Source organism: Lontra canadensis, unplaced genomic scaffold, assembly GCF_010015895.1.
Source record: "Lontra canadensis isolate GAN:19392208 unplaced genomic scaffold, GSC_riverotter_1.0 scaffold7, whole genome shotgun sequence".
NCBI lineage: Eukaryota > Metazoa > Chordata > Mammalia > Carnivora > Mustelidae > Lontra > Lontra canadensis.
Window position 1 is genome coordinate 32815055 of NW_022631001.1, and position 23546 is coordinate 32838600.

The 23546-nt window shown below is 41.7% G+C and overlaps 1 protein-coding gene and 1 non-coding gene across 3 annotated transcripts in view; both read left to right on the top strand.

Annotated features, from left to right (window-relative positions):
- Window positions 1-1242: 1242 nt before the first annotated feature.
- Window positions 1243-1349, top strand: LOC116865462. Its single transcript, XR_004382192.1, has one exon. It is a non-coding gene; the product is annotated as a U6 spliceosomal RNA (small nuclear RNA).
- Window positions 1350-4107: 2758 nt separating this feature from the next.
- The window catches only part of SWAP70 (switching B cell complex subunit SWAP70), a 61457-nt gene continuing 42018 nt past the window's right edge, over window positions 4108-23546 (top strand). The window contains exons 1-2 of one of the 2 annotated variants that reach the window (XM_032853452.1): window positions 4168-4264; window positions 16033-16130. Coding sequence is in view for 1 of the 2 variants with exons in the window: in XM_032853451.1 (XP_032709342.1) it covers window positions 4166-4264 (99 nt within the window). In the remaining variant the exon portion in view is untranslated. Of the gene's footprint in view, window positions 4265-16032; window positions 16131-23546 lie in introns of both variants that reach the window. The other variant, XM_032853451.1, reaches the window with a different exon arrangement.

Genomic DNA, 23546 nt, shown 5'->3' on the forward strand with positions numbered 1-23546 from the left:
TCCTCTCACATCTCTGCTCTCTCTGTTGTTCTCCACACTCTACTCTGGCCTTCACTTGTGTTTCTTGATTAAACCATACTCTGTGTAGGCTCTTATTTGTCTGGAAGTTTCTTCTCTCACGTTGGCCCAGTTAGCTACAACTCATCCTTCAGGACTCAGCCTCACTGTCCCTCCTCATTTGCAGCTTTCCCTGTTCCGGAGAGCATAACATGTTCACCTGTACACACTCGTATCAACCCATAATTTTCCTCTGTAGCACTTAGCAGAAAAACACAGGGTGGTCTGGAATGGGGTCCAAGGGGAGGGAGTGCCCTTTGTAACACTTATAAGCCATAAGTATTAGCCATAATTAAGCTGGTCCTGAATGAAAGAACAAAGTCTATCTAGCCAAAACTATTTGAAAAGATTTCAAATCCTTTATCTATAACTTTCAAAGGCTGTGAAGCTCATGGAGTCTTCCATGAGACTTGTTAGAATCCCCCCTTTCCTACCCATTGCCTTCACATGAAAGAGCTGCTTTTCTTTTCTTCTCAACAACTGTCCCTTTATCTCTTCCCCCGACACCCCAAATTTCTGCATTGTGGCCTTCTTTCCTTCTTCTTTTCTTCTTAATTCTTCATGACAAAGAACAGCTTAAGAACTAGACTGGGAAGGTAGAACTCTCCTGGAAGTCAGGGGAAGGGAAGAATGAGTAGGCCAGACCAGAATCTTCTTTGGTAGGCAGGGGAAGGAAACATTATCTTGGGAACATTATCTTTTCACTGTTGTTCAGTTATCTAATCCTACCTAACAAACCACTCAAAACTCAGTGGCATGAAACAACTACCATTTCATTATACTCATTCAGGGGGTCAGAAGTTTGGGCGGGGCACAAAAGGGATGGTTTGTCTTTGCTTCCCAGCGTCTGGGGACCTCAGCGGTGATGGCTCAAAAATGGCTGCAGATGGTAGGGACAGCTTGACTGGGGTCATATGTCTGGGATTTGGGTTCTTTTCTATACAGTGTCTGCTGGGGCTAGACGGTCCAAGATGGGTCCTTCATTTATGTCCAGGCTGTTATGTTTGAAACAGCTAGGATATGGCCAGTATTGTTTTCTCTCTTCATGTGGCTTTTCCATGTGACCTTAGCTTCTCACAGCATGGTGGCGAGGTTCCAAGAAGGAACATTCCAAAGTAAGAATTCCAAGAAATCCAGGTGAAAGCTGAAAGGTGTTTTGTCATCCGATTCAGAAGTCCCAAGCTGGTGTTCGCTTCAGCAGCACATATACTAAAATTGGAATGATACAGAGAAGATTAGCATGGCCCCTGCACAAGGATTACACGCAAATTCATGAAGCGTTCCATATTTTTGATTATGCTGAGTGAAATAAGTCAAGCAGAGAGAGTCAATTAGCATATGTTTTCACTTATTTGTGGAGCATAACAAATAACATGGAGGACAAGGGGAGATGGAGAGGAGAAAGGAGTTGAGGGAAATTGGAAGGGGAGGTGAACCACGAGAGACTATGGACTCTGAAAAACAATCTGAGGGTTTTGAAGGGGTGGGGGGTGGGAGGTTGGGGGAACCAGGTGGTGGGTATTAGGGAGGGCACCGATTGCATGGAGCACTGGGTGTGGTGCAAAAACAATGAATACTGTTACGCTGAAAAGAAATTAAAAAAAAAAAAAAAAAAAAAAGAAGTCCCAAGCTGTTACTTCTGCCACATTCTGTTGGTCAAATAAGCCACTCAGTCCAGCTCATATCCGAGGGGAGGGGAATTAGATTTACCTCTTGATATTTATTTATTTAAGATTTTATTTATTCATTTCACACACACACACACACACACACACACACACACAGAACAAATAGGCAGAGCAGCAGGCAGAAGGAGAGGGAGAAGCAGGCTCTCCGCTGAGCAGGGAGCCCGATGTGGGGCTCGATCCCAGGACCCTGGGATCCTGACCTGAGCTGAAGGCAGAGGCTTTAACCCACTGAGCCACCCAGGCGCCCTTACTTCTTGATCTTTAGATCAGTACGGATCCATAGAGAGGAACAGAGTTAATTGCTGCTATCGTGGAGACCATCCACCATAGTCCTTACCTCATCCCAGCCACTACAATTCATGTACCTTTCATGGAATTGCTTTGAAAGTCCAGGATTGCCTCAGTCACGTCCAGGTGTATGAGGCTCCTTGACTGGAGCTCTATTTCATCTGAAGACCTGTGAATTAAAGAGACAAGTTATGTGTCCCATTCCTCCCACTGGAAAATATGAGATTTTTTTTCTTTTTTGAGATAATGTTTATTATTGTTATTTATTTATTTATTTTCAGCATAACAGTATTCATTGTTTTTGCACCACACCCAGTGCTTGTTTATTATTGTTTTAAGCTAAATTTGGTTTAATTGGTTACACAATACTAGAGAACTAATATAATCTGTTAGGTTCCAAAGCTCAGCTCTTTTCATGACATCTATCTGCTTTAAAACTTGTTTGGATTATGAGAATTGGGATTGTGGGAGAAATGGGAATTTGGAAGTTCAGAATATCCTAGTCATGTGATTATATATATGTAAAAAGCTTTGAAATACCTGTTTGGTGCTAACAGATACTGAGAGAACCACCTACTGGTTAAGCTGAACCCTGAGAATAAGGAGTTTCTTTTTTGTCACTGCCTAGGAAAAGCTGAGTTGGCCTTCAGAAATTAAAGGTTGAATCATGTGTTTTTTCTGACTGGCAGATTTAGACTGGAGCTGGGAAGATAAATGATAGAAGTGATACTGGCATTTCAACATAAGTCCTGGCAAATGGTGATAGAGTGAGGTAGGGCCTCAAGGTTAGAGTGAGGGACCAGCAGTCCCTCTGCTTATGCCCCCTCCCTTCACCTAGGCGGTCCTTTCCTCCGGCCCACCAAGTTCCCTTTGATCTCCAAGTCATTGAGCAGTTCCTTCCTTTTCTGCTTTTTCCCAATCCCCTTTCCTTATGACGCTTTTTTCCTTTTATATAAGGTACATATGTGTGTATTTAGGAACATAAAAGAGGAAAACAAAAACCAAACTTGATCTGAGAATGACCTTCTTTTGAAAACTCTTGGTATTTGTTCTTCTGTCCATATTGCCCAGATTTAGTCTTGGACTGGAGAGGCAAGGCACTAACTGTGCCTGGTGACTTCATCAGATTGGAGTCAGCCAGCAATCCTTATTATTCCAGGATGTGAACACGAGAAGAACCCCTCCAGAACAGCTGGTGCAACATGCTCATTTGTATGTGGAGAATCTGAAGCCCAGAGAGCTGAGGTGACCGTGATTAGCAGATACTAATTACACATCTATGATGAAGAGGTTGCTGTTATAGGCTTGGCTGTGTTCGTTTAAATGGTCCGCCCATTCTGACTAGTAAAATAGGTGGAGTGATTTGCTGTGATTCTCTCCTAACTCCTATTGTGCAAGCACAGAAATACCAGGAACAGCACAATAACCGGGGTCAAACCCTTCCTAAATTGTGAACTGACCCTCAAAAGCTGAGGTTTAGGAAGAAAGGGTTGCCTGACTCTGTGGCTTCTCAACCAACCTTAAACCTCGTCTCTGTGCCCCCACGGCCCACGACATAGTGGGCATCAAGGAACGTTTGAGAAGTTAATATAAACCTTCTCTCAGAAGCCCTTCCCTGACTCCTCCTCCCCCCAACATCCTCTCGGGCTAGGAGCTGCGCTAGCATTGGACCCCACTGCTCAGGGACTTTTCCGGCTCTTCTTAGTTCTCCCGAAGACACTGGCGCGTCCGCGGGACAGTTGCGGGGCTCTTTTTTTCCCACTGCGGTGCGCGGGCTGGAGGTTGCTTCACCCCGACTCTCATTTTTCCTAGGAATGGGGGTCGCAAGCCCCAAAGGTAGCTCGAGTAGGTTTGGGGTACACGAGGACCTGCGGGGCTGTGCTCAGCTTGCAAGTCGGGAGGGAAGACCCGCACCGGTGAAAAGACCAGTGCACTCCCGAGTCCACTCTGCACTCCCACCCCAGCGCGCCCGGCTCGGAGCAGGAGCCGAGGGGGCGGGGTTTATAGGGGCGGGGCCTGCCACGGTCAGGTGACTGAAAGGCGGGCGGCTGTGGCGGCGGTGACGGAGGGGCGTCAGACTCGCCTTGGGGACGGCGAGGCAGGCTGGCAGTTAGGATAGCCAAGCCGCGGCCATGGGGGGCTTGAAGGACGAGCTGCTCAAGGCCATCTGGCACGCCTTCACCGCACTCGACCTGGACCACAGCGGCAAGGTCTCTAAATCCCAGCTTAAGGTGGGCGCCCCCCCAACCCCCGACGTCCCAGTCCCCAACCCGGACTCTCCCCGGCGCGCGCTCCACCACCCCTAGGTGGTGGAAGCCGGCCCGGGAGGGCGGTGACCCCAGGGAGGGGTGAGCAGGAATGCGGCCGGGCGGCCTGCTCCGCGCAGAGGGGCCAGAGACCGGGGTTTGGCGTTCTGCCTCCCTCTTGCCTTTCGGGCGGTGCCCTCGGGCGGGTAGTTAGTCCCCTCAGGGCTTCCCGTGAGCGGTGGCGGGAGGGTTAGGCGGGGATGGGGTCTGAGGGGCCAGGCGAGCTCCTTTCGGCAAGGTACGGTGGGGGTCGGTTGGGGGGACGCCCAGAAAGTCTCAGACTCGGAGAGGGCGATGGGAAGCTCCAAATTAGAAGACCCAGGTTACCGCTGTACTCTGGAAGAGGAAGGGACTTACTCAAGGTCGCTGGGCAGAACCTTCTGCAGAGCGCACGTTCCACACCCGGGCAGCCCTCAAAACGGCCAGCTGCACCCGAGGCAGTCTGGCTGTTCAGAGGAGGGAGAAGTGCCCGGCGCCTGGTCTCCAGCGGCTTCCTCCTTTGGGGGCTTTGGTGATGGGGCACTTGTTAGAAACACCTCACCGCTTAGGGGCCTTTAGGTCAGTCACTCGTGTGCTGCGTCCGTCCCTCAGGACGGTGAGGAGTTTCGGTGAGGAGCTCTGATCTTTCTGGCAGAGTCTTTATTGTGACTGCCAAAGACCCCACCATTGAGAGTATAGGGTATAAATAAAGGAATGCTTGTAAATTGAGAAACCCCAAGCAGGGAAAGTGGCACTTAGCCAGTAGAAATTGGCAGCTTCTTGAAAGTATAAAATATAGAAACAGACAAGAAGAGCCATTCACAGGCATTTTCTATATCCACATTTTGGATTTGAATGTCTGGTTTTCTTAGCCTCTTCTGGGAATGAGTTTCTGAAGATTGGATTTGCTTTGTTTATTTTGTGCAGTAATCAGGAGGGTTTTATGAGTGGTGGCTTTTATGTTAGTAGGATTTAGCATTCACTCTCCTCCCATGATCTTCCTTTCACACTCCTTTCTTCTTCTCATTCATAAAATCATAGTCTGGAAGGGTTCACAGAGATCATTCTCTTAATCTTTATTTTACTTTTAAACTCCAGTAAAATTGACTTTTTGATGTACGGTTTTATGAGTTTAAACACATGTACAAATCTCTATGGAATTTAAATCAGGTTTCCATCAGTTCTATCATGCCAGAAAGTTTCATATTGCCGTTGCACCTCCAGCTGTGGTCAGCCAATAGTGTGTTCTATTCTTAATTGCTATAGTTTTGTCTTTTCCACAGTGTCATGCAAATGAAGCCATTTGGTATGTAACCTTTTGACACCGGCTTCTTTATTCAGGGTAATGCCTAGACATTCATCCATGTTATTGTGTGTATGTATTAATACTTATTTTTTAAAAAATATTTTATTTACTTACTTATCAGAGAGAGAGAGAGAGAGAGTGCAAGTACAAGCAGGGAGAGCAGCAGGCAGGCACAGAAGCAGGTTCCCTGCTGAGCAAGGAACCTGATGTGGAACTCTATCCCAGGACCCTGGGATCATGACCTGAGCCAAAGGCAGATGCTTAACCAACTGAGCCACCCAGGCGCCCCAGTATGAATACTTATTTTTTATTTTATTTTATTTTTTATAAACATATAATGTATTTTTATCCCCAGGGGTACAGGTCTGTGAATCGCCAGGTTTACACACTTCACAGCACTCACCATAGCACATACCCTCCCCAATGTCCATAACCCCAGCAACCCTCAGTTTGTTTTGTGAGGTTAAGAGTCACTTATGGTTTGTCTCCCTCCCAATCCCATCTTGTTTCATTCATTCTTCTCCTACCCCCTGAACCCTCCATGTTGCATCTCCACTTCCTCATATCAGGGAGATCATATGATAGTTGTCTTTCTCCGATTGACTTATTTCGGTAAGCATGATACCCTCTAGTTCCATCCACATCATCACAAATGGCAAGATTTCATTTCTTTTGATGGCTGCATAGTATTCCATTGTGTATATATACCACATCTTCTTTATCCATTCATCTTTTGATGGACATCTAGGTTCTTTCCATAGTTTGGCTATTGTAGACATTGCTGCTATAAACATTCGGGTGCACATGCCCCTTCGGATCACTACATTTGTATCTTTAGGGTAAATACCCAGTAGTGCAATTGCTGGGTCGTAGGGTAGTCCTATTTTCAACATTTTGAGGAACCTCCAAGCTGTTTTCCAGAGTGGTTGCACTGAATACTTATTTTTATTAACTAATCCATTGTATGGATATACCCAAGTTAATCCTTTAATCTTTGAACATTTGTGTTATTTCCCCTTTTTGATGATTACGAATAGAGCTGTGTTTTACTTTTTACCTTTTTTTTTTTTTTAAGATTTTATTTATTTATTCAACAGACGGGAGATCACAAGTAGGCAGAGAAGCAGGCAGAGAGAGGGAGAAGCAGGCTCCCTGCCGAACAGAGAGCCCGATGTGGGGCTCGATCCCAGGACCCTGAGATCATGACCTGAGCTGAAGGCAGAGGCTTAACCCTTTCAGCCACCCAGGCGCCCCTACTTTTTACCTTTTTTAAAAAGATTTTATTTATTTATTTAAGAGTGAGAGAGTGGGAGAGAGTGCACACAAGCGGGGGGGAGCAGCAGGCAGAGGGAGAAGCAGGCTTCCCATTGAGCAGGGAGCCCCATGCTGGACTCAGTCCTAGGACCCTGGAATCATGCATGACCTGAGCCAAAGGCAGACACTTAAGGGACTGAACCACCCAGGTGCCCTTACTGTTTTTACTTTTAATTTACTTATACCACTATATTTAAAGTGGATTTCTTCTAGAGATCATGTAGTTGGATCTTGTTCTTTAATCCATTCTGACAATCTCTGTCTTATAATTGTTGTGTTTAGACCATTTACATTTAATGTAATTATTGATATGGTTAGATTTAAGGCCACTAATTTTACTATTTGGTTTCTGTTTTCCAATATTTTGTTCCACTGTTTCTCCTTTCCTTCCTTCTTTTAGATTACTTGAATATACTTAAATATTACATTTTAATACTGAGTTTTTGGGTTTTTTTTAAGATTTTATTTGTTTATTTGACACAGAAAGAGTGAGCACAAGCAGGGGATGCTGCAGGCAGAGGGAGAGGGAGAAGCAGGCTCCCCGCTGAGCAGGGAGCCCAAAATGGGGCTTGATCCCAGGACCCTGGCACCATGACCTGAGCTGAAGGCAGATGCTTAACCAACTGAGCCACCCAGGTGCCTTGATACTGAGTTTTTTTACTTTATTTATTTATTTTTTTTTATAGTTTCCTTAATGGCTGCTCTGTAGATTATAATATATACCTAACTTTTCAGTCTACTTAGAATTAATATTTTACCACTTTAGGAGAAATGTGGAAAACTTATGACCATTTAAGTCCTATTAACATCCCTGCTTTATAATTGTCATATTTATTAATTTACACACATTGAAAACTTTACCAATGTTAAAAATTTTTTTCAAATACCATTTTTATTTTAAAGATCTCTTAAGAATAATTTTTTCTCCCCAGATACCTCTCTTAACTTTTTAATTTATGTATTTTATTATTATATTTTAAAGATTTTTAAAGATTTATTTGACAAAAAGAGACACAGTGAGAGAGGGAACACAAGAATACAAGCTGGGGAGTGGGAGAAGGAGAAGCAGGCTTCCCGTGGAGCAAGGAGCCCGATGCGGGGCTTGATCCCAGGACTCTGGGACCATGATCCAAGCCAAAGGCAGACACCCAATGACTGAGCCACCCAGGCGCCCCACTCTTTAGCTTTTTTGAAAAAAGCTTTTATTTATTTATTTGAGAGAGAGAGAGAGATTGAGAGTGCGTACAAGCAGGAGGATTGGCAGGCAGAGGGAAGGGGAGAAGTAGACTCCCCGCTGAACAGGAAGCCCAAATTGGGGCTCAATTCCAGGACCCTGGGATCATGACCTGAGCCTGAGCTGAAGGCAGACGCTTCACTGACTGAACCACCCAGGTACCCTGATAACTCTTTAATTTTATAGGTGAGGTGGATTAAGCTTATAAGATGTTTGGTGGCTTGCCCAGACTCCCAGTTTTAAGTAGTAGCTGAATCTAGTACCAAGATTTTTAAACCTTTGAGCCAATTTTGTTCATTTTTTCTCATTTGGTTGATGACATAAATGAGATGTTTCTATTACTTTTGTTGCACTCCCTTCAAGATTGTCCTTGCAACTGCTTATAGAAAAAGGGGATTCTTGACTGAAAGGCTTGGCAAGAAATATTAAATCCCAGTACATATGTTCATCCACAAGATGTTGATAATGCAGCTATGCATTATAGAATTTTCTCTTAAATATAGAATATTTAAGAGAGAGTTATTGCTGGTGATAAAGCAATAGAAATAGATTGTGGTTAATGCATGGAAGACTTTGAGTACTGGGTTAGTGGGGTAGGTGCCATAGAGCCTCCAAGTTTTCTGAGAGGTGATGGGCCATGATAAGAAGTGCACTTTAGGAAGTCACTTGGACTGTACCATGTGACCTGGGTTAGAGTGGATTGGGCATATTGGAATTAAGAAACTATTGTAGTAGCCCTAATGAGTGGTTATAGGGCCGGAGGTGGTGAGGATGAACAAGTAGGGGATGGTGGGTGAAGGAATTTTGCTCTCTTGTAGCTGGCTCATGATTGGGTGTGAGAAATGAAAGGGACAGTCAGAAAAGTTTTAAATTTCAACTGTGGATGACCAATGTGATAGTAGTGGTTTTTAACTATGGAACAGGAAAGCTATGAAAAGGAACTGTTTAGAAAAGAAAGGAAAGTTAGCTTTGATCATGTATAGGGTTTTGTTTACTTTGTTTTGTTTTTGAAGTCCTTGTTGGAGATGATGTCCTTGGCAAGGGTGGGGCTGTCAGTGCAGGATCTGATTAGTTGAAATTTGGAAAAAAGAGAGGCGAGATTAATTAATGGCCTTGGGGAATGGCTAGAGTATGTGTTGAGAGGAAGAATAGAAGCGAAGGGTCATGAAAGGAGAGCAAGAACCACTTTGGAGCAACACTGGAACTGAGGGAGAAGAGATTTGAAGGAAGACATGGTCTCTTATCCTTGAGAGTTGAGTTATTATTATTATTGTTCTATACATATATTTTGGAGATTGTAAAGTAATGAAAGCGTCTCTTCGCTGCTATAGCTTATAAACTACATATTTCTTCTCTAAAGTGAAGTTGTGAAAAGTTTGAAGTTTTGGCATCGTTTTGGGTATAAATTCATTTTTTTACTTTTAGGAGATTACTTTGTAGTATAGTACTCATTTAGGTAGATGTGTTTGAGTCATTGCTATAATTAGTAAATATTGGGACACCCAGCTGGCTTAGTCGGTTAAGTGACTGCCTTCAGTTCAAGTCATCATCTCGGGGTCCTGGGATCCAGCCCTGTATTGGATTCCCTGCTCAGTTGAGAGTCTACTTCTCCCTCTCCCTCTGCGCTCCACCGCCCCCAGCCCCTGCCCGCATGCAGGAACACTCTCTCTCTCAAAGAAATAAAATCTTTTTTAAAAAATTAGTAAATATTTTCCTTCAGGGTCTCCGGTTTAGTACAAAAACTTGTTTTATACATAATTTTTATTAATTAATGGTCTCTTTTTGAGAAAACAAAAATTACTACCTCAATAAATTTGAAACTTGAAATCCAAAGAATAAACAACATACTATTTTGTTTTGCAGCCATAGACTTTCATTAAATTTATCAATAAGATAAAAATATGGAACACAAAATTGGAAAACCACTTGGGACTTGCATAAGCTACTATAGAGGCAAGAGGTTGAGGTTGTTTAGTCACAGTGATGCTTCCTTGTTAAGACAATTAGGCATGAGGTCAATGTAGGTCAGTATATTCGTGATCTTCATTAATGCACCCTTCTCCTCCCCCTGAGCCCCTGTTCCCTGTACCCTCCAAATAAAGGGGAACCACCTATGCCTCACTTTTCTTATGCTTCATTCTTTCTCCTCTTCCTTCCGCATTCCCTGTGATTTCTCAGACTTCTTTCTCGGAATCTGTGCATCCTCTGCAGGAGCCTTCTCTTTGGCCCCAGTTGTGTTTCTGGCTCACCACCTGAGCTGCAGATGTACAAGTCTTCATTCCCCACCACACTCAGACTGTGTACTCCCATAGAAGTTATCAGCTGTATTAGTGTAATTTGCAGTGGGATTGTTAGAAGGCAGCTTGTTTTTTTAAATTGTCGTATTGATTTGGTATTATTCTGTTTTTCAGGCTGGATACAGAGGGACACTAAACTGAATTATTATTTTATTTATTATTTTAAAGATTTTTATTTGAGAGAGAGAAAATGCAGAGCAAGCCAGAGAGAGCTCTAGTTGTGGGGGAGGGGCAGGATGAGGGGGAGAATCAGGCTCCCTGCTGAGAAGGGATCCAGATGCAGGGCTCTCCATCCCAGGACTCTATGATCAGTATCTGAGCTGAAGGGAGACCTTTAATGACTGAGCCAGCCAGGTGCCCCTGAACTATTATTTTAAATTAAGCTTTTCCTAATTGCGTAGTGATTTAGTTGTTGATGGCTGAAGTAGATATAGTGGGGAAGGAAATCTTCAGAAACACATTCTCTACTTGGTTTTAAACTTGTATTTATAGTCTTTCCTTAGAACAAACTATAAGACTATTATTTGTTTTGAATGCAATTTTTTTAAAGGTTTTTTTTTAAGATTTTATTTATTTGTCAGAGAGAGAGAGAGAGAGAGAGAGAGAGCACACACAAGCAGGGGGAGCAGCAGGTAGAGGGAGAAGCAGGCTTCCTGCTGAATAAGGAGCCCGATGTGGGACTGGATCCCAGGAGCCCAGAATCATGACCTGAGCCAAAGGCAGTCACTTAACCAACTGAGCCACCCAGGCACCCCAGACTTTTTTTTTTTTTTTTTTTTTTTTTAAGATTTTCTTTACTGAGACACCTGGGTGGCTCACTTGGGTTAAGTGGCTCAGCTGGGTTATTAAGCATCTGCCTTTGGCTCAGGTCATGATCCCAGGGTCCTGGGATTGAGTCCTACATGGGGCTTCTTGCTTAGTGGGGAGTCTGCTTCTCTCTCTGACTGCTGCTCCCCCTGCTTGTGTGCGTGCTCACTCTCTTTCTCTGACAAATAAATAAAATAAAATCTTTTAAAAATTAGTTAAAAGTAAAGACTTTATTTATTAGAGAGAGAGATCATGAGCAGGAGGGAGGGGTATAGGGAGAAGCAGACTCCCCGCTGAGCAGAGAGCCCAAAGTGGGCTTGGTCCCAGTACTCTGGGATCATGACCTGAGGCGAAGGCACATGCTTAACCTACTGAGCCACCTAGGCATCAGTGAACAGACATTTCTGCAAAGAGGACATCCAGATAGCCAACAGACACATGAAAAGATGCTCAGCATCACTTACCATTAGGGAAATGCAAATCAAAACCACAATGAGATAACACCTCACAGCTGTCAGAATGACTAAAATAAAAAACGCCAGAAACAGCAAGTGTTGGTGAAGATGTGGAAAAAAAGGAATCCTCCTTCACTGTTGGTGGAAATGCAAACTAGTGCAGCCACTCTGGAACCCACATCTGGAAGATGGTATGGAGGTTTCTCAAAAAATATAGAATTACTGTGTGATCTAGTAACTCCATGACTAGGTATTTATGAAATATGAAAACATTAATTTGAAAGATATATTCACCCCTCTGTTTATTGAAGCATTATTTATAATAAGATATGGAAGCAACCCAAGTGTCCGTGGATAGCTGAATGGATAAAGAAGATGTGGTATATGCATACAATGGAACATTACTCAGCCATGAAAAAGAGTGAAATCTTATCATTTGCAACAACGTGGATGGATCTAAAGGGCACGATGCTAAGTGAAATAAGTTAGGCAAAGAAAGACAAATACCATATGATTTCACACATGTAGATTTAAGAAACAAAACAGATTAAAAAAGAGAAGAAAAAAGACAAATATAGAGAACAAATTGGTGGTTACTCAAGGGGAGGGCGGTAGGTGCGGGAAGGATGAAATAGTTAGGGCAGATTAGGAGTACGTGTATTGTGATGGGCACTGAGTATTTTTTTTTTTTTTTTAAGAATTTATTTATTTGAGAGAGAGGAAATGAATGGGGGGGGCAGGAGGGACAGAGGGAGACAGAGAGGCAGACTTCCCCAATGAGCAGGGAGCCCAATGCAGAGCTCAGTCTCAGGACTCTGGAATCATGACCTGACCCAAAGGCAGATGCCTAACTGACTGAGCCACCCAGGTGCCCCAGAGTATTGTATTCTTGAATCACTATATTGTACACCTGAAACTAATATAACACTGTGTATTAATTATACTGGCTTAAAATAACATAAAAATTTAAAAAAGAAAAAAAGTGCGTGTAATTCAAGAAGGTAAGATATTGAAAGCTATTATGTAAACACTTGTACATCAAAGAGAAACTTTCGAATAATTCATATAAGCACATGGTATAGGATTCATAAAGTGCGGTGTGCCTGGATGGCTCAGTCAGTTGGGCGTCTGCCTTTGGCTCAGGTCATAATCCCAGGGTCCTGGGCTCAAGCCCTGTGTCGGGCTCCCTGCTCTGTGGGGAGTCTGCTCTCCCATCTCCCTCTGCTCCTCACCCCCACTTGTGTTCTCTTGCTCAAATAAATTAAAAAAAAAATTCATAAAGTTCAAAAGGGCATTTACGGAAGTGAAAAGTTTTCTTTAACCCTTGTCCTGCACTATTTTCCTGCTCTGGAGGTAACCATTATTACTAGTTTATTATGTTCCTTCCAGAGATCAAAATGTACCTTAAGATGAATACTCTTACTGTTTTAATAAGTGTTGTCCTTTTATTTTTTATTTATTGTTACTATTTTTTGAAGATTTTATTTATTTATCTGACAGAGACAGAGACAGTGAGAGAGGGAACACAAGCAGGGGGAGTGGGAGTAGGAGAAGCAGGCTTCCCACTGAGCAGGGAGCCCAATGTGGGGCTCAATCCCAGGATTCTGGGATCATGACCTGAGCCGAAGGCAGATGCCTAATGACTGAGCCACCCAGGCGCCCCAAGTGTTGTCCTTTTAAATAGAGCAAAGTCTAGTGATATTTTTTGCAACCTTTATTATAACTTTACTTTGCAATTATGGTTGCAGTGCGAATTACATGTCAGTCCTGGAAATGTCTTGAAATAAGCTTTTTGGTTGTGCACTTTTCTCCTGTTGTTTTTAGAAACACAGGGTTTTGTTTTGTTTCAAATTGTGCCCTTTTGAAGTAAAGCAGAATCTAAGTGGAAAAAAATTTTTGGGAATATGGGTAGTTTGAATCTTTATTCATTTCTCAATGATCATTTTTAACGAAATATTTTTATTCTTTGCTTTGCAGTTTTTGTATCTTATGAATAGAACATTATATGTTCTATTCCCATGTAGGCATTTAGCCTTAAAATTTTTTAATCTTATTAGTTACAAAAGTAATTGAGCCTGGGCAGTGTGTCAGTTGAAAATACAATAGTCCCTACTTATCTGCATTTTCAAATTTCACAGTTTCATTTACCTGCAGTCATCTGTGGTCTGGAAGCAGATGATCCCTATTCTGACATTTTTTAGAAGTTCTCTAATAGCATAACAGTATGTCACAGTGCCTCCATCATTCACTTATCTCATCACATAGGCCTTTTATCATCTCTTATAATTACAGGAAGGGTGGGTATAGGACAATATTTTGAGAGAGATATGACATTCACATAACTTTTGTTACAGTATGTTATAATTATTCTATTTTTTTAAAGGATTTTATTTATTTATTTAACAGAGAGAAAGAGAGATTACAACTAAGCAGAGAGGCAGGCAGAGAGAGAGGGGGAAGCAGGCTCCCCACTGAGCAGAGAGCCTGGTGTGGGGCTGGATCCCAGGACCCTGAGATCATGACCTGAGCCGAAGACAGAAGCTTAACCCACTGAGCCACCCAGGCGTCTTATAATTATTCTATTTTATTATTAGTTATTGTTGTTAATCTTTTTACTGTGCCTAATTTATAAATTAAACTTGATCATTGATATATATGTATCTAAAAAAACATATATCTAGGGTTCAGTACTATCTGATAGGGTTTCAGGATTCCACTTGGAATATGTCCACTGCATAAGCAGGACAACTGTATACAGGAAGCAAGTTGTAAAGGGCTTTTATCATGTGAAACACAATGTAAAAATATGTCTAATTTTTGTGAACTTGGCATGTATAATATTTTTCCCTAATTTTTTTTAAGGTGTTGAACTTTATTTTTTTAATATTTTATTTATTTATTTGACAGAAAGAGAGCACAAGCAGGGGGAGCAGCAGAGGGGGCAGCAGAGGGAGAGGGAGAAGCAAGCTCTCTGCTGAGCAGGGAGCCCTGTGTGGGGCTTGATCCCAGAACCCTGGGATCATGATCTTAGCTGATGGCAGACACTTAACTGCCTGATCAACCCAGGCGCTCCTTTTTCCTTAATCTTTAGCATTATGTTTCTGTTAACCTCTGTGGTAAAAGTTCTTTCTGTTGAAGAACTAAAAACTCTAATTAAAAAATGGGATTTGGGGGGCGCCTGGGTGGCTCAGTGGGTTAAAGCCTCTGCCTTCTGCTCAGGTCATGATCCCGGTGTCCTGGGATTGAGCTCCACATCGGGCTCTCTGCTCAGCGTGGAGCCTGCTTCCTCCTCTCTCTCTGCCTGCCTCTCTGCCTGCTTGTGATCTCTGTCTGTCAAATAAATAAAATCTTTAAAAAAAAAAATGGGATTTGGGAATTGGAATCATGAATAAGCCTATAAAAGTCTTTGTAAGTATTTTTTATATTTCACCAAAACAAAATAGTAAAGACAGCTCTCCAAATAAAGAACATGTAAGAGACTTTAAAAATCTTAAAATGGTAATAATGGATTCTAGGTTATTTCCTTTCCTCATTCCTTATTTGATAACAGCTTTTCAGTGAGGTGAGTTGGAAGTTTTGGGTTTTTTTTGAAATACCATGTAAACTTCTGCTTTATTGAAGGTAAACTGGGAGGCGCTGTGTGTGTGTGCGTGCGCACCTCCATCTTAAGAGCCAGCGTGCATTTCTAATCTTATGACTCAGAGTTCTTAACCTTGATCTCCATTTCATACTTCCTTTTGGGTCTCACTGTAATCCTGAGGTACATAGTACCTGGAAGCTAGAGACAGAAGAGGATTTGCGTGACCTTTACTCATTTGCTATCACAGAGTAGCTATGTTCTCATTCCCTCCCGACAAGAGGCTTATTATGTAATCCCCTCAGTGGCTAATTAGCACATTGGACCTCGAGGTATTCCAGCTTGCCTCCACAGTTTCTCTTATGTGTGTCCCTGTTCCCGTCCTACAACATAAGTCTAAGGTAGCCCTTTGTCTCCGCTTCCTTTATCTTCCCCAGGGATTCATTTCACGAATCTATTTTTCTGCTCTGCTTTCTGCTTTATTTCCTTTTCATTGTACCATCAGATTCCTTTTTTTTTTTTAATTCAAAATCTGTGTTTCCTTGAAACTGCAATGCTCAGCAACTAATTAACTGTAGAAAGGTGTTTAGGAGTAAATCTGCATGTAGTTGAATTTTATAAATGAAGAAATCTTGTGGTTAGGGAGAGATTTCTGCAATATTGGAAAAACTAATTTTTTCATCTTGGGATTCCTCTCTGCTTTCTATACCTTTTGCTTCCTTAGGAATAATTACCTTTTTTTGGTAATCAAGCATGGAGAGTGGTGTGTATGTGAGCACGGTGTACCAGCCGGACTCCAACACATGCTGAACAGTGTGGAAGGTATTCTATTTTCATTGAGTAAGTAGCTGTGGGAGGATGGAGCGTTGCCTTGCCAGGCAGCACATCCCCATCAGTTCTTTCAGCTCATAGGGTGATGGATGTGGGGTTACATTTTCGATGTTTTCGTTCCTGTACAGAATAGATGGTTAACATATATTTGTTGACTGGCTACATTAGTGCCAGTACTTCAGAACTGATCCTATAAAGGGGAAGTTACGAAAACTTTTTAGTATTTATGACAAAGGTAGAGTTTTGAGATTATTGTGATGATGTAGGTGTGGTAGTTAGAGGTGAGAGGCTGGAGATGGGAAGACCAATTGGGGAGCTTCTGTGAAAGATGATGAGTCAGTTGATGAGTGCTGGACTGGGATGGTGGCCATGGGAATCAAAACAGGTTTGTTCCTTACCCTTATAGAGCTTTAGTCCTGGGAATGATGGAGACCCAGCAAACTGTCAATTCAAATATAGTGAGATAAAGTACACATTTCACCTAAGGCTTGTGGAATCTATTCATAACACTTGCTTGTAATGAATTATTTTATTGTTGGGTGCAATATAGTGATTTTTTTTTTAAAGATTTTATTTATTTGACAGACAGAGATCACAAGTAGGCAGAGAGGCAGGAAGAGAGAGAGTGGGGGAAGCAGGCTCCCCGCTGAGCAGAGAGCCCGATGCGGGGCTCGATCCCAGAACCCTGGGATCATGACCTGAGCCAAAGGCAGAGGTTTTAACCCACTGAGCCACCCAGGTGCCCCAATATAGTGATTTTTAAGATTAGTTTTATCATTTTTGTCCATTTATTAATTGTCATTCTTGTTTAAAGACAAGCATTCATTTTCTAACTATTTTTAAATTAAACTTTCACCAGAAAAAAAGTGCTGGGTGCACAGAGGAGGGGAACTTATCTAGCTTAAGGGGAGGATTTGAGGAGTTAGGTCAGAGAATACTTCTAGAGGCAGAGGCATTTGTCGTGGACTTTAAGGGATGATGTGTCAGATTTGTCTGTAAGAACATCTATGATGAAAGATACAGAAAATAAATCCTCTGGAAAAACAGGAAAAAGTCTCAGGAAAGAGCACTTGTTGGGGAGTCAGGAGACCTGTCTTTGCTCTGATACTTGTGTAGCCATGGGAAGTCACTTCTTGCTGGGCTTCAGCTTCCTCATTTGTAAAATGTAGAGTACCAGATGAGGTCTTTGAGGGTTAGCCTTCTAATTTAACTATGTTAGCTTATTTACCACAGCCATATCCTGTTGAGTGTTTGCTCTGCAGCAGCTCTTTGTTGGAGTCTCAGAAGGGAGGTTGGAACCTGCTGCTGAGGACGGGGAGCCCCTGTTTCGCCAGTATTACATTCTCTGGTTAGCCATAAGTTGATAGAGCAGCTCATTCAGTGGAGAGAGGAGTTGGCCTTGGGGGGTGCTGAGTTAGATTTAGCAATAGGACAATCTATAAGTTAAAGAGGTTCAAGAAGAGTAGAGTCCATGATTTGTTGTGAAAGGAATGATAGTACCAAAGTTAGCATCAGGGTGGGAAGCCTCTTTTGGGGAAAAAGGTGGTGAATTCTTTGGGTTTTTTTTGGATGTGAGGTAAATTTAGTGTGGAAATCTCTAGATGTAGGGATGTAAATCAGAGGGAAAGACCAGAAGGAGATGTGAGAGTTATTAAAATAGAGGTAACTTAACATCGTCAGAATAAAAGCACTTTAGAAGAAGAGAATAGGGAGAAAGAACTCAGGGCTGAAAATTGAGCTTTGGTAGAGGTGCCTTTATGGGATCACCTCCCTCACCCCTCATTTTCCTAAGGAGAAGAACCAGCATAAGTCTAAGAGGATGGGGGTGATCCAGCCTGCCAAGTGCCAGCACCTTGGGAGAATGACTTGTTCAGAAGGTGTCTGTCCTATGATAGGTTCTCCAGGAAGCAGATGGTAAGACAGAGTTGGGATTGCAAAAGGGCTACTGAGAAGAAACACCTAGGGGGGAAAAAGGAGAGAAAGAGGAAGCAGAATTGGGAAAAGAAGGTATCAAACTGTGATACGGACCTGACAAAACTAGGAGCAAATGATATCACCATCTTGCTCGGTCATTGGCTGAGTTGCCTAAAGGTGTGTGCCGCAGAATCCTTTTGAAAAAGCAATTTCATGAGATTGATAAGGATGGGAGCCATATTATGGGGACCATAAGGAGACAGAGTGATCAGAAGAGGGGACAGCAGTGATAAACCTGAGATTTGTGATGTTTTTCATCACTTTGGGCGTATACTGTGTCTTCAGATTTTCTTTTGGAGTAGAGTGTACTAAATTGAACTACCTAACTTTTCTCTCTTCTGTTACAGAGTTCTCTTTCACACTTGTTGATTCTTACTGAGTCCCTTCCTCAAAAATCTCAACTTGAATTTTGAGGAAATGGATTGCTTTACCAGACTGCAGGTCAGATGAATTACACCTGCTAGTTTTGGTGGCGTGAATAACTAATGGGGGCATTGGTTTTTACTCTAAAAATGATCTGAGTTAGAGATTCCAATTAAACAAAAATGCTCTCCAGTAGAATATAGTGGTAGTACAATGAAGTAAATTCAAAGACCTAGATCTAGATAAAAATGATGGAGAAGCAAACTAAATTAAAGAGAGAGAGAGAGAGAGACATAAGAAAATTCTTAAATAGGGCTCATTTAGCACACATTTGTTGAACATCAGGCACTTTATTAGGCTTTGGTATTGTACAGTTGGATAAAATATAGATCTTCCCTTTACAGAACTTACAGAGTAGTGGGAGAGATAGATACACTTATTGGAGTTAAATATTTTTATACATGATTTGTCTTAAAACATTTGTTTATACTGTAATCCAGCAGGAGGGAGACTGGAATCTAAGGAAGTTGTCCCAGATTGGGAGACTTTGTTGCCCATCATGTGGCTTCTTTAAGAGGCATGGCAAAGCCTAGTTCTTTGTGATGACTGAACTGAGTTAGTTTCATCAATTCTATATTCCTAGAGTGATCTCTTCATATTTTGTAATTTTTTGTAATTTTATTGGTGTCCCCTGGGACCTCCAGACATACTTAATTTTTAAATTTTCCATAAATATAAGAACTTCACTTTTTCTGATTATAAAGATAATACGTAGAATATTCAAACAATGCATTGAAGTATAGAGGCAAAGGTAAAAGTACCCAAAATTCCACCACCAAGGGCAGATGCAGTTAACTTTTCAGTGAATATCTTTCTAACATCTTTTCTGTTTCTTCCACCCCTTTTTCCTCCCTCTCCTTGCTCTGTACGCATATACACATGCATGCACACAGTTGCATTTCACAAACATACATATCCTTTTATATAAATGGGACTGTATTTCATATACTTTTGTAACCTATTTTCTTTTTTCTTTTTCTTTTTTTCTTTTTTAAGATTTCTTTTGTTTACTTGACAGAGAGAGAGAGACAGTGAGAGCAGGAACTCAGGCAGGGAGAATGGGGGAAGAGAGAAGCAGGCTTCCCGCCCAGTAGGGAGCCCAATGTGGGGCTTGATCATAGGACCCTGGGATCATGACCTGAGCCGTACGTAGGCAGACACTTAACAGACGGAGCCACCTTGGCACCTCTGTAACCTATTTTCTTAAAGAGGTGTTAGGGTTATCTTTGCATATCACTCCTCATAGATACAGACAGCATTCTTAATAATGGCTATAAACTATTTCACTGTGTTGATGCACCATGTTTTATTTAACCACTTTCCTATTCTTAGATATTTGAGGTGTTTAGATGCTTTCAGCCAGTAAACTTGTTTGGTGGGATTTGTATTGTTGGTACAGAAGGGTAGGAAGAAATGCTAGAAAGCTAAAGAGGGCCTAATTTGTCGAGTGGACTTAAATACATGGATGAGATACTTATTTGGTTTTTTACTTCTGTAGGCTTTTTTTGAATTTTAGATGAGGGAATAATGTGGTCTAAGCAGCACTTAAAGATTAACTTAGAAAGGGGCGCCTGGGTGGCTCAGTCCTTTAAGCATCTGGCTCAGGTCATAATCCCCAAATCTGGGATGGAGCCTGCTTTGGGCTTCCTGCTCAGCGGGGAGTCTCCTTCTCCCTCTGCCTCTGCTGCTCCCCCATTGTGCTCTCTAGCGCGTGCTCTCTCTCTGTCAAATAAATAAATAAAATCTTCAAAAAAAATATTAATTTGGTAAAAGTGTCTAGGATTGCTTTTAGGGCTGAATCAACATTGAGTTGGAGATTTCTGAGGCCGAATACAGTAAAGATAATTTAAGAGAAAGCAAGCAAGATTGCAACAGTGATAAGCAGGATGGAAGGATATTGTCAGGAAAGGGAAAATGACTCTATGTGGTAAGGGGCAGGACTTCTATTAAGACAATGCTCTTAAGGCAGGGCATAATACTGGTAGGAAATTGGTCATTCTGCTTCATTGTTAGGAAGAGTTTTCTGGTAATTCGCCATTAGCTTGAAATTTTATAAATCAGACAGGAATTTTCATGGTTTTTTTTTTTAAAGATTGCTTATTATGAATTATAATTCTGTAATTGTGTTGGTTCAGATAAGCTTGTTGGAATAGAGATCCCTACCCCCCTTTCCTTCAGTGCTGAAGTTTGCCCATTACGCACATCCTGTAAAGGGAAACTGTGTGACTTGGGGGGGGCACATTTCAGAGAACCTTTATAATCTCTACATCTTTGGGAGGGAGGAGGGTAAAGATTATGCACTCATGTGTGTTAAAACGCTGCTTAGTCGTTCATCATCCTTGCTTTTGTTTTCGTGATAGTTGTAGTAAAGTGCTTAAAAAGGGTGAGCGGCAAACCACTGAATAGGAACAGACCAACGAACAGGGCTCATGCAGCTCATTAGTCATCTCTTGTCAGCAAAGGCCCTGCAGAGGCAAGAGCAGATATGAAAGGGCTGGAGAGATGGGTTGTTGGCATGGATATGGATCTTTTATTGTAGTAACAATAGTTTATTCTTCAAATCAAGGGAATGAGAGCAAAGTTGCTTAGCAATCATGTGGGCGCTAGAAGAATGGCCTTTGGAAGCAGGCATTTGAAGTGGGATCAATTCAACTTTTTTGAGAAACTTGCAAACAGTCTGATTAGAGTGATTCAGGGCAGTCCTCATGCCAATCAAGAACGTGGAGCCCTCTTGTCCTGATGGCTTTTGTCCTGATCTACTTTCCAGCTTCCTCATCTGGAGAGGCTAGCACTTCTTGGAACTGGTTTCCCCAAAGGTGGGTGCTAGGAGATGGGGGCTCCCTGAGAGAGAATGGTTCCAGAGTTCTAGGCATGTGTAGTTCTTCGCCACTGGATTTAACTTGGCTCCACAGAATAGTGCCAGACATCTTATTGGGTCCTGGAGAACTGACTAGGTAGGGCTAGGCGAGCACCAGTCCATCAGTGCACCTTATCTATAACATGCATACGTGGCCACAGGGTATTGGGCTCTCTGTTCTTCCAGAAACAGAGGGCAAGTGACAGATGTCGAAGGGGCATCTGAACAGGAGGCTTGGGTTCTGGCCTAGTTTCACTACACATAAAATTCTGTGATTTGGGGATATCTCCGAACCTCTGACTCAGACTCTTCATCTGTAAAATAGCAATAATACCTACCTTTCCCCGGGGTGACACTAAAACCACCAACGGACAATGCCTGTCTACTCTAAAAAGCATAAAGTGCTGTACAAACTTATGGAGTATTTACTTCTCACTAATAGTTTGTATTCTGGCCTTTAAGATTTTGATTTCTTTTTTTTTTTTTTTTAAAGATTTTATTTATTCACTTGACAGAGAAAGAGAGATCACAAGTAGGCAGAGAGCCTGATGTGGGGCTCGATCCCAGGACCCCGAGATCATGACCTGAGCCGAAGGCAGTGACTTAATCCACTGAGCCACCCAGGCGCCCCAGATTTTGATTTCTTTATACATTTTTTTATTAAAAAACTTGAGATACTGTTCAGGGTTTTAAAAAAATTGCTGATAATTTTTTTCTTTTAAAAATTTCATTCACTTATTTATTTGAGAAAGAAAGAGAGAGCACAAGAACAGGAGGAGGAGAAGCAGACTCCTCACTGAGCAGGGACCCCAATGTGGGGCTCTATCTCAGGACCCTGGGATCATAACCTGAGCTGAAGGCAGATGCTTAACTGACTGAGCCACCCAGGCGTGCCACCCCCTACCTTTTAAAAAGATTTTATTTATTTATGCTGATAAAATTTTTTGAAAAGTTTTAAAGATAGCACACTTTTTTTTTCTCTTTTAGTAACAAAACCTTTTCAGTTATCTATTATTCAGTTTGTTATTTTGTTTGATGAAGACTTCCCTATTCTAGGCCATATTAACAATGAAAAAAGCCAATTTATGATCAAATTATAGTGCTTTTGCTGAATTCATAAAACAAGTTTGGGTTGACAGTTAAGGATTGGTCTTTAAAAAAATTTTTTTTAGAAGCAGGTTTAACACCTTATTCTGCAGTGAGTATGCTGAGAATGAGCAAATAGGTAGCAAAACATTAAACCATTATAAAATGGTAAGTGGCAAACCACTGAGCAGGAACAGACTGCATGAGCAGGGCTAGAGCTCACATCTTCTCTAAGGTCATTGTTACTATTAAGTGTTGTCTCCCTCGGTTTGTTTAACTAAATAAAATAAAGAAATTTCGGCAGTTAAGAAAATTCTAGAGAAGTCTAGAGTTCAAATCTAAATCTTCTTTGGTGGGATCACTGAATTGAACTAAGCACCTACACATACAAAGAGCATTGTTTACTTTAGAGAACTAAAACTATGATGTCCCTAATTACTAGAGAGTGTTGGACCAGGGATTGCAAAACCTGTATTCTAGTCTCTGTTCTGCTAAGTAACCTTAGTTAAAAACAGAACAAGAGAAATTTTATCTCTTTAAGCCAGTACTTATCAACTATAGGATGAGGAGGATGACAATATGGCACCTAAAGCCCCTGCCAGGACTTTAGTTGGAAGATCTGTAAAACCCGAAGGCAGAGAAAGAGGGGTGTGGGAGAGATTGGTGTATCCTTTTTGTACCTTTGGGAGTTTGAATTAATCAACTACTTTTCTCATGTTACTCCCCTATCTAAAAGCCTGCTAATTGCCCTTTTCTGTCCAAAAAGCTCTCCTTATTTTAAGGCCTAGGTTACATTTCACTTCCTCTGTGAAGTCACTTTAACACACATTGTTTTTCTTTTCTGAACTCATTGATTGTCCTTACATCACACTCATCTGTTAATCATGGTAATTGCTGTGGAAAATGCCTTCCTTTTATACCTATCTCTAGAGAGTAGATTAATGTGAAAGAAAAAATAGACTTCGAAGTTAAATAGATCTAGCTGTATGATCTTATGTCAGCCACTTTCTAAAAATACATGTTTAATTTCTTTTAATAGAACATTTTTGATTAGATAAAATTTTTTT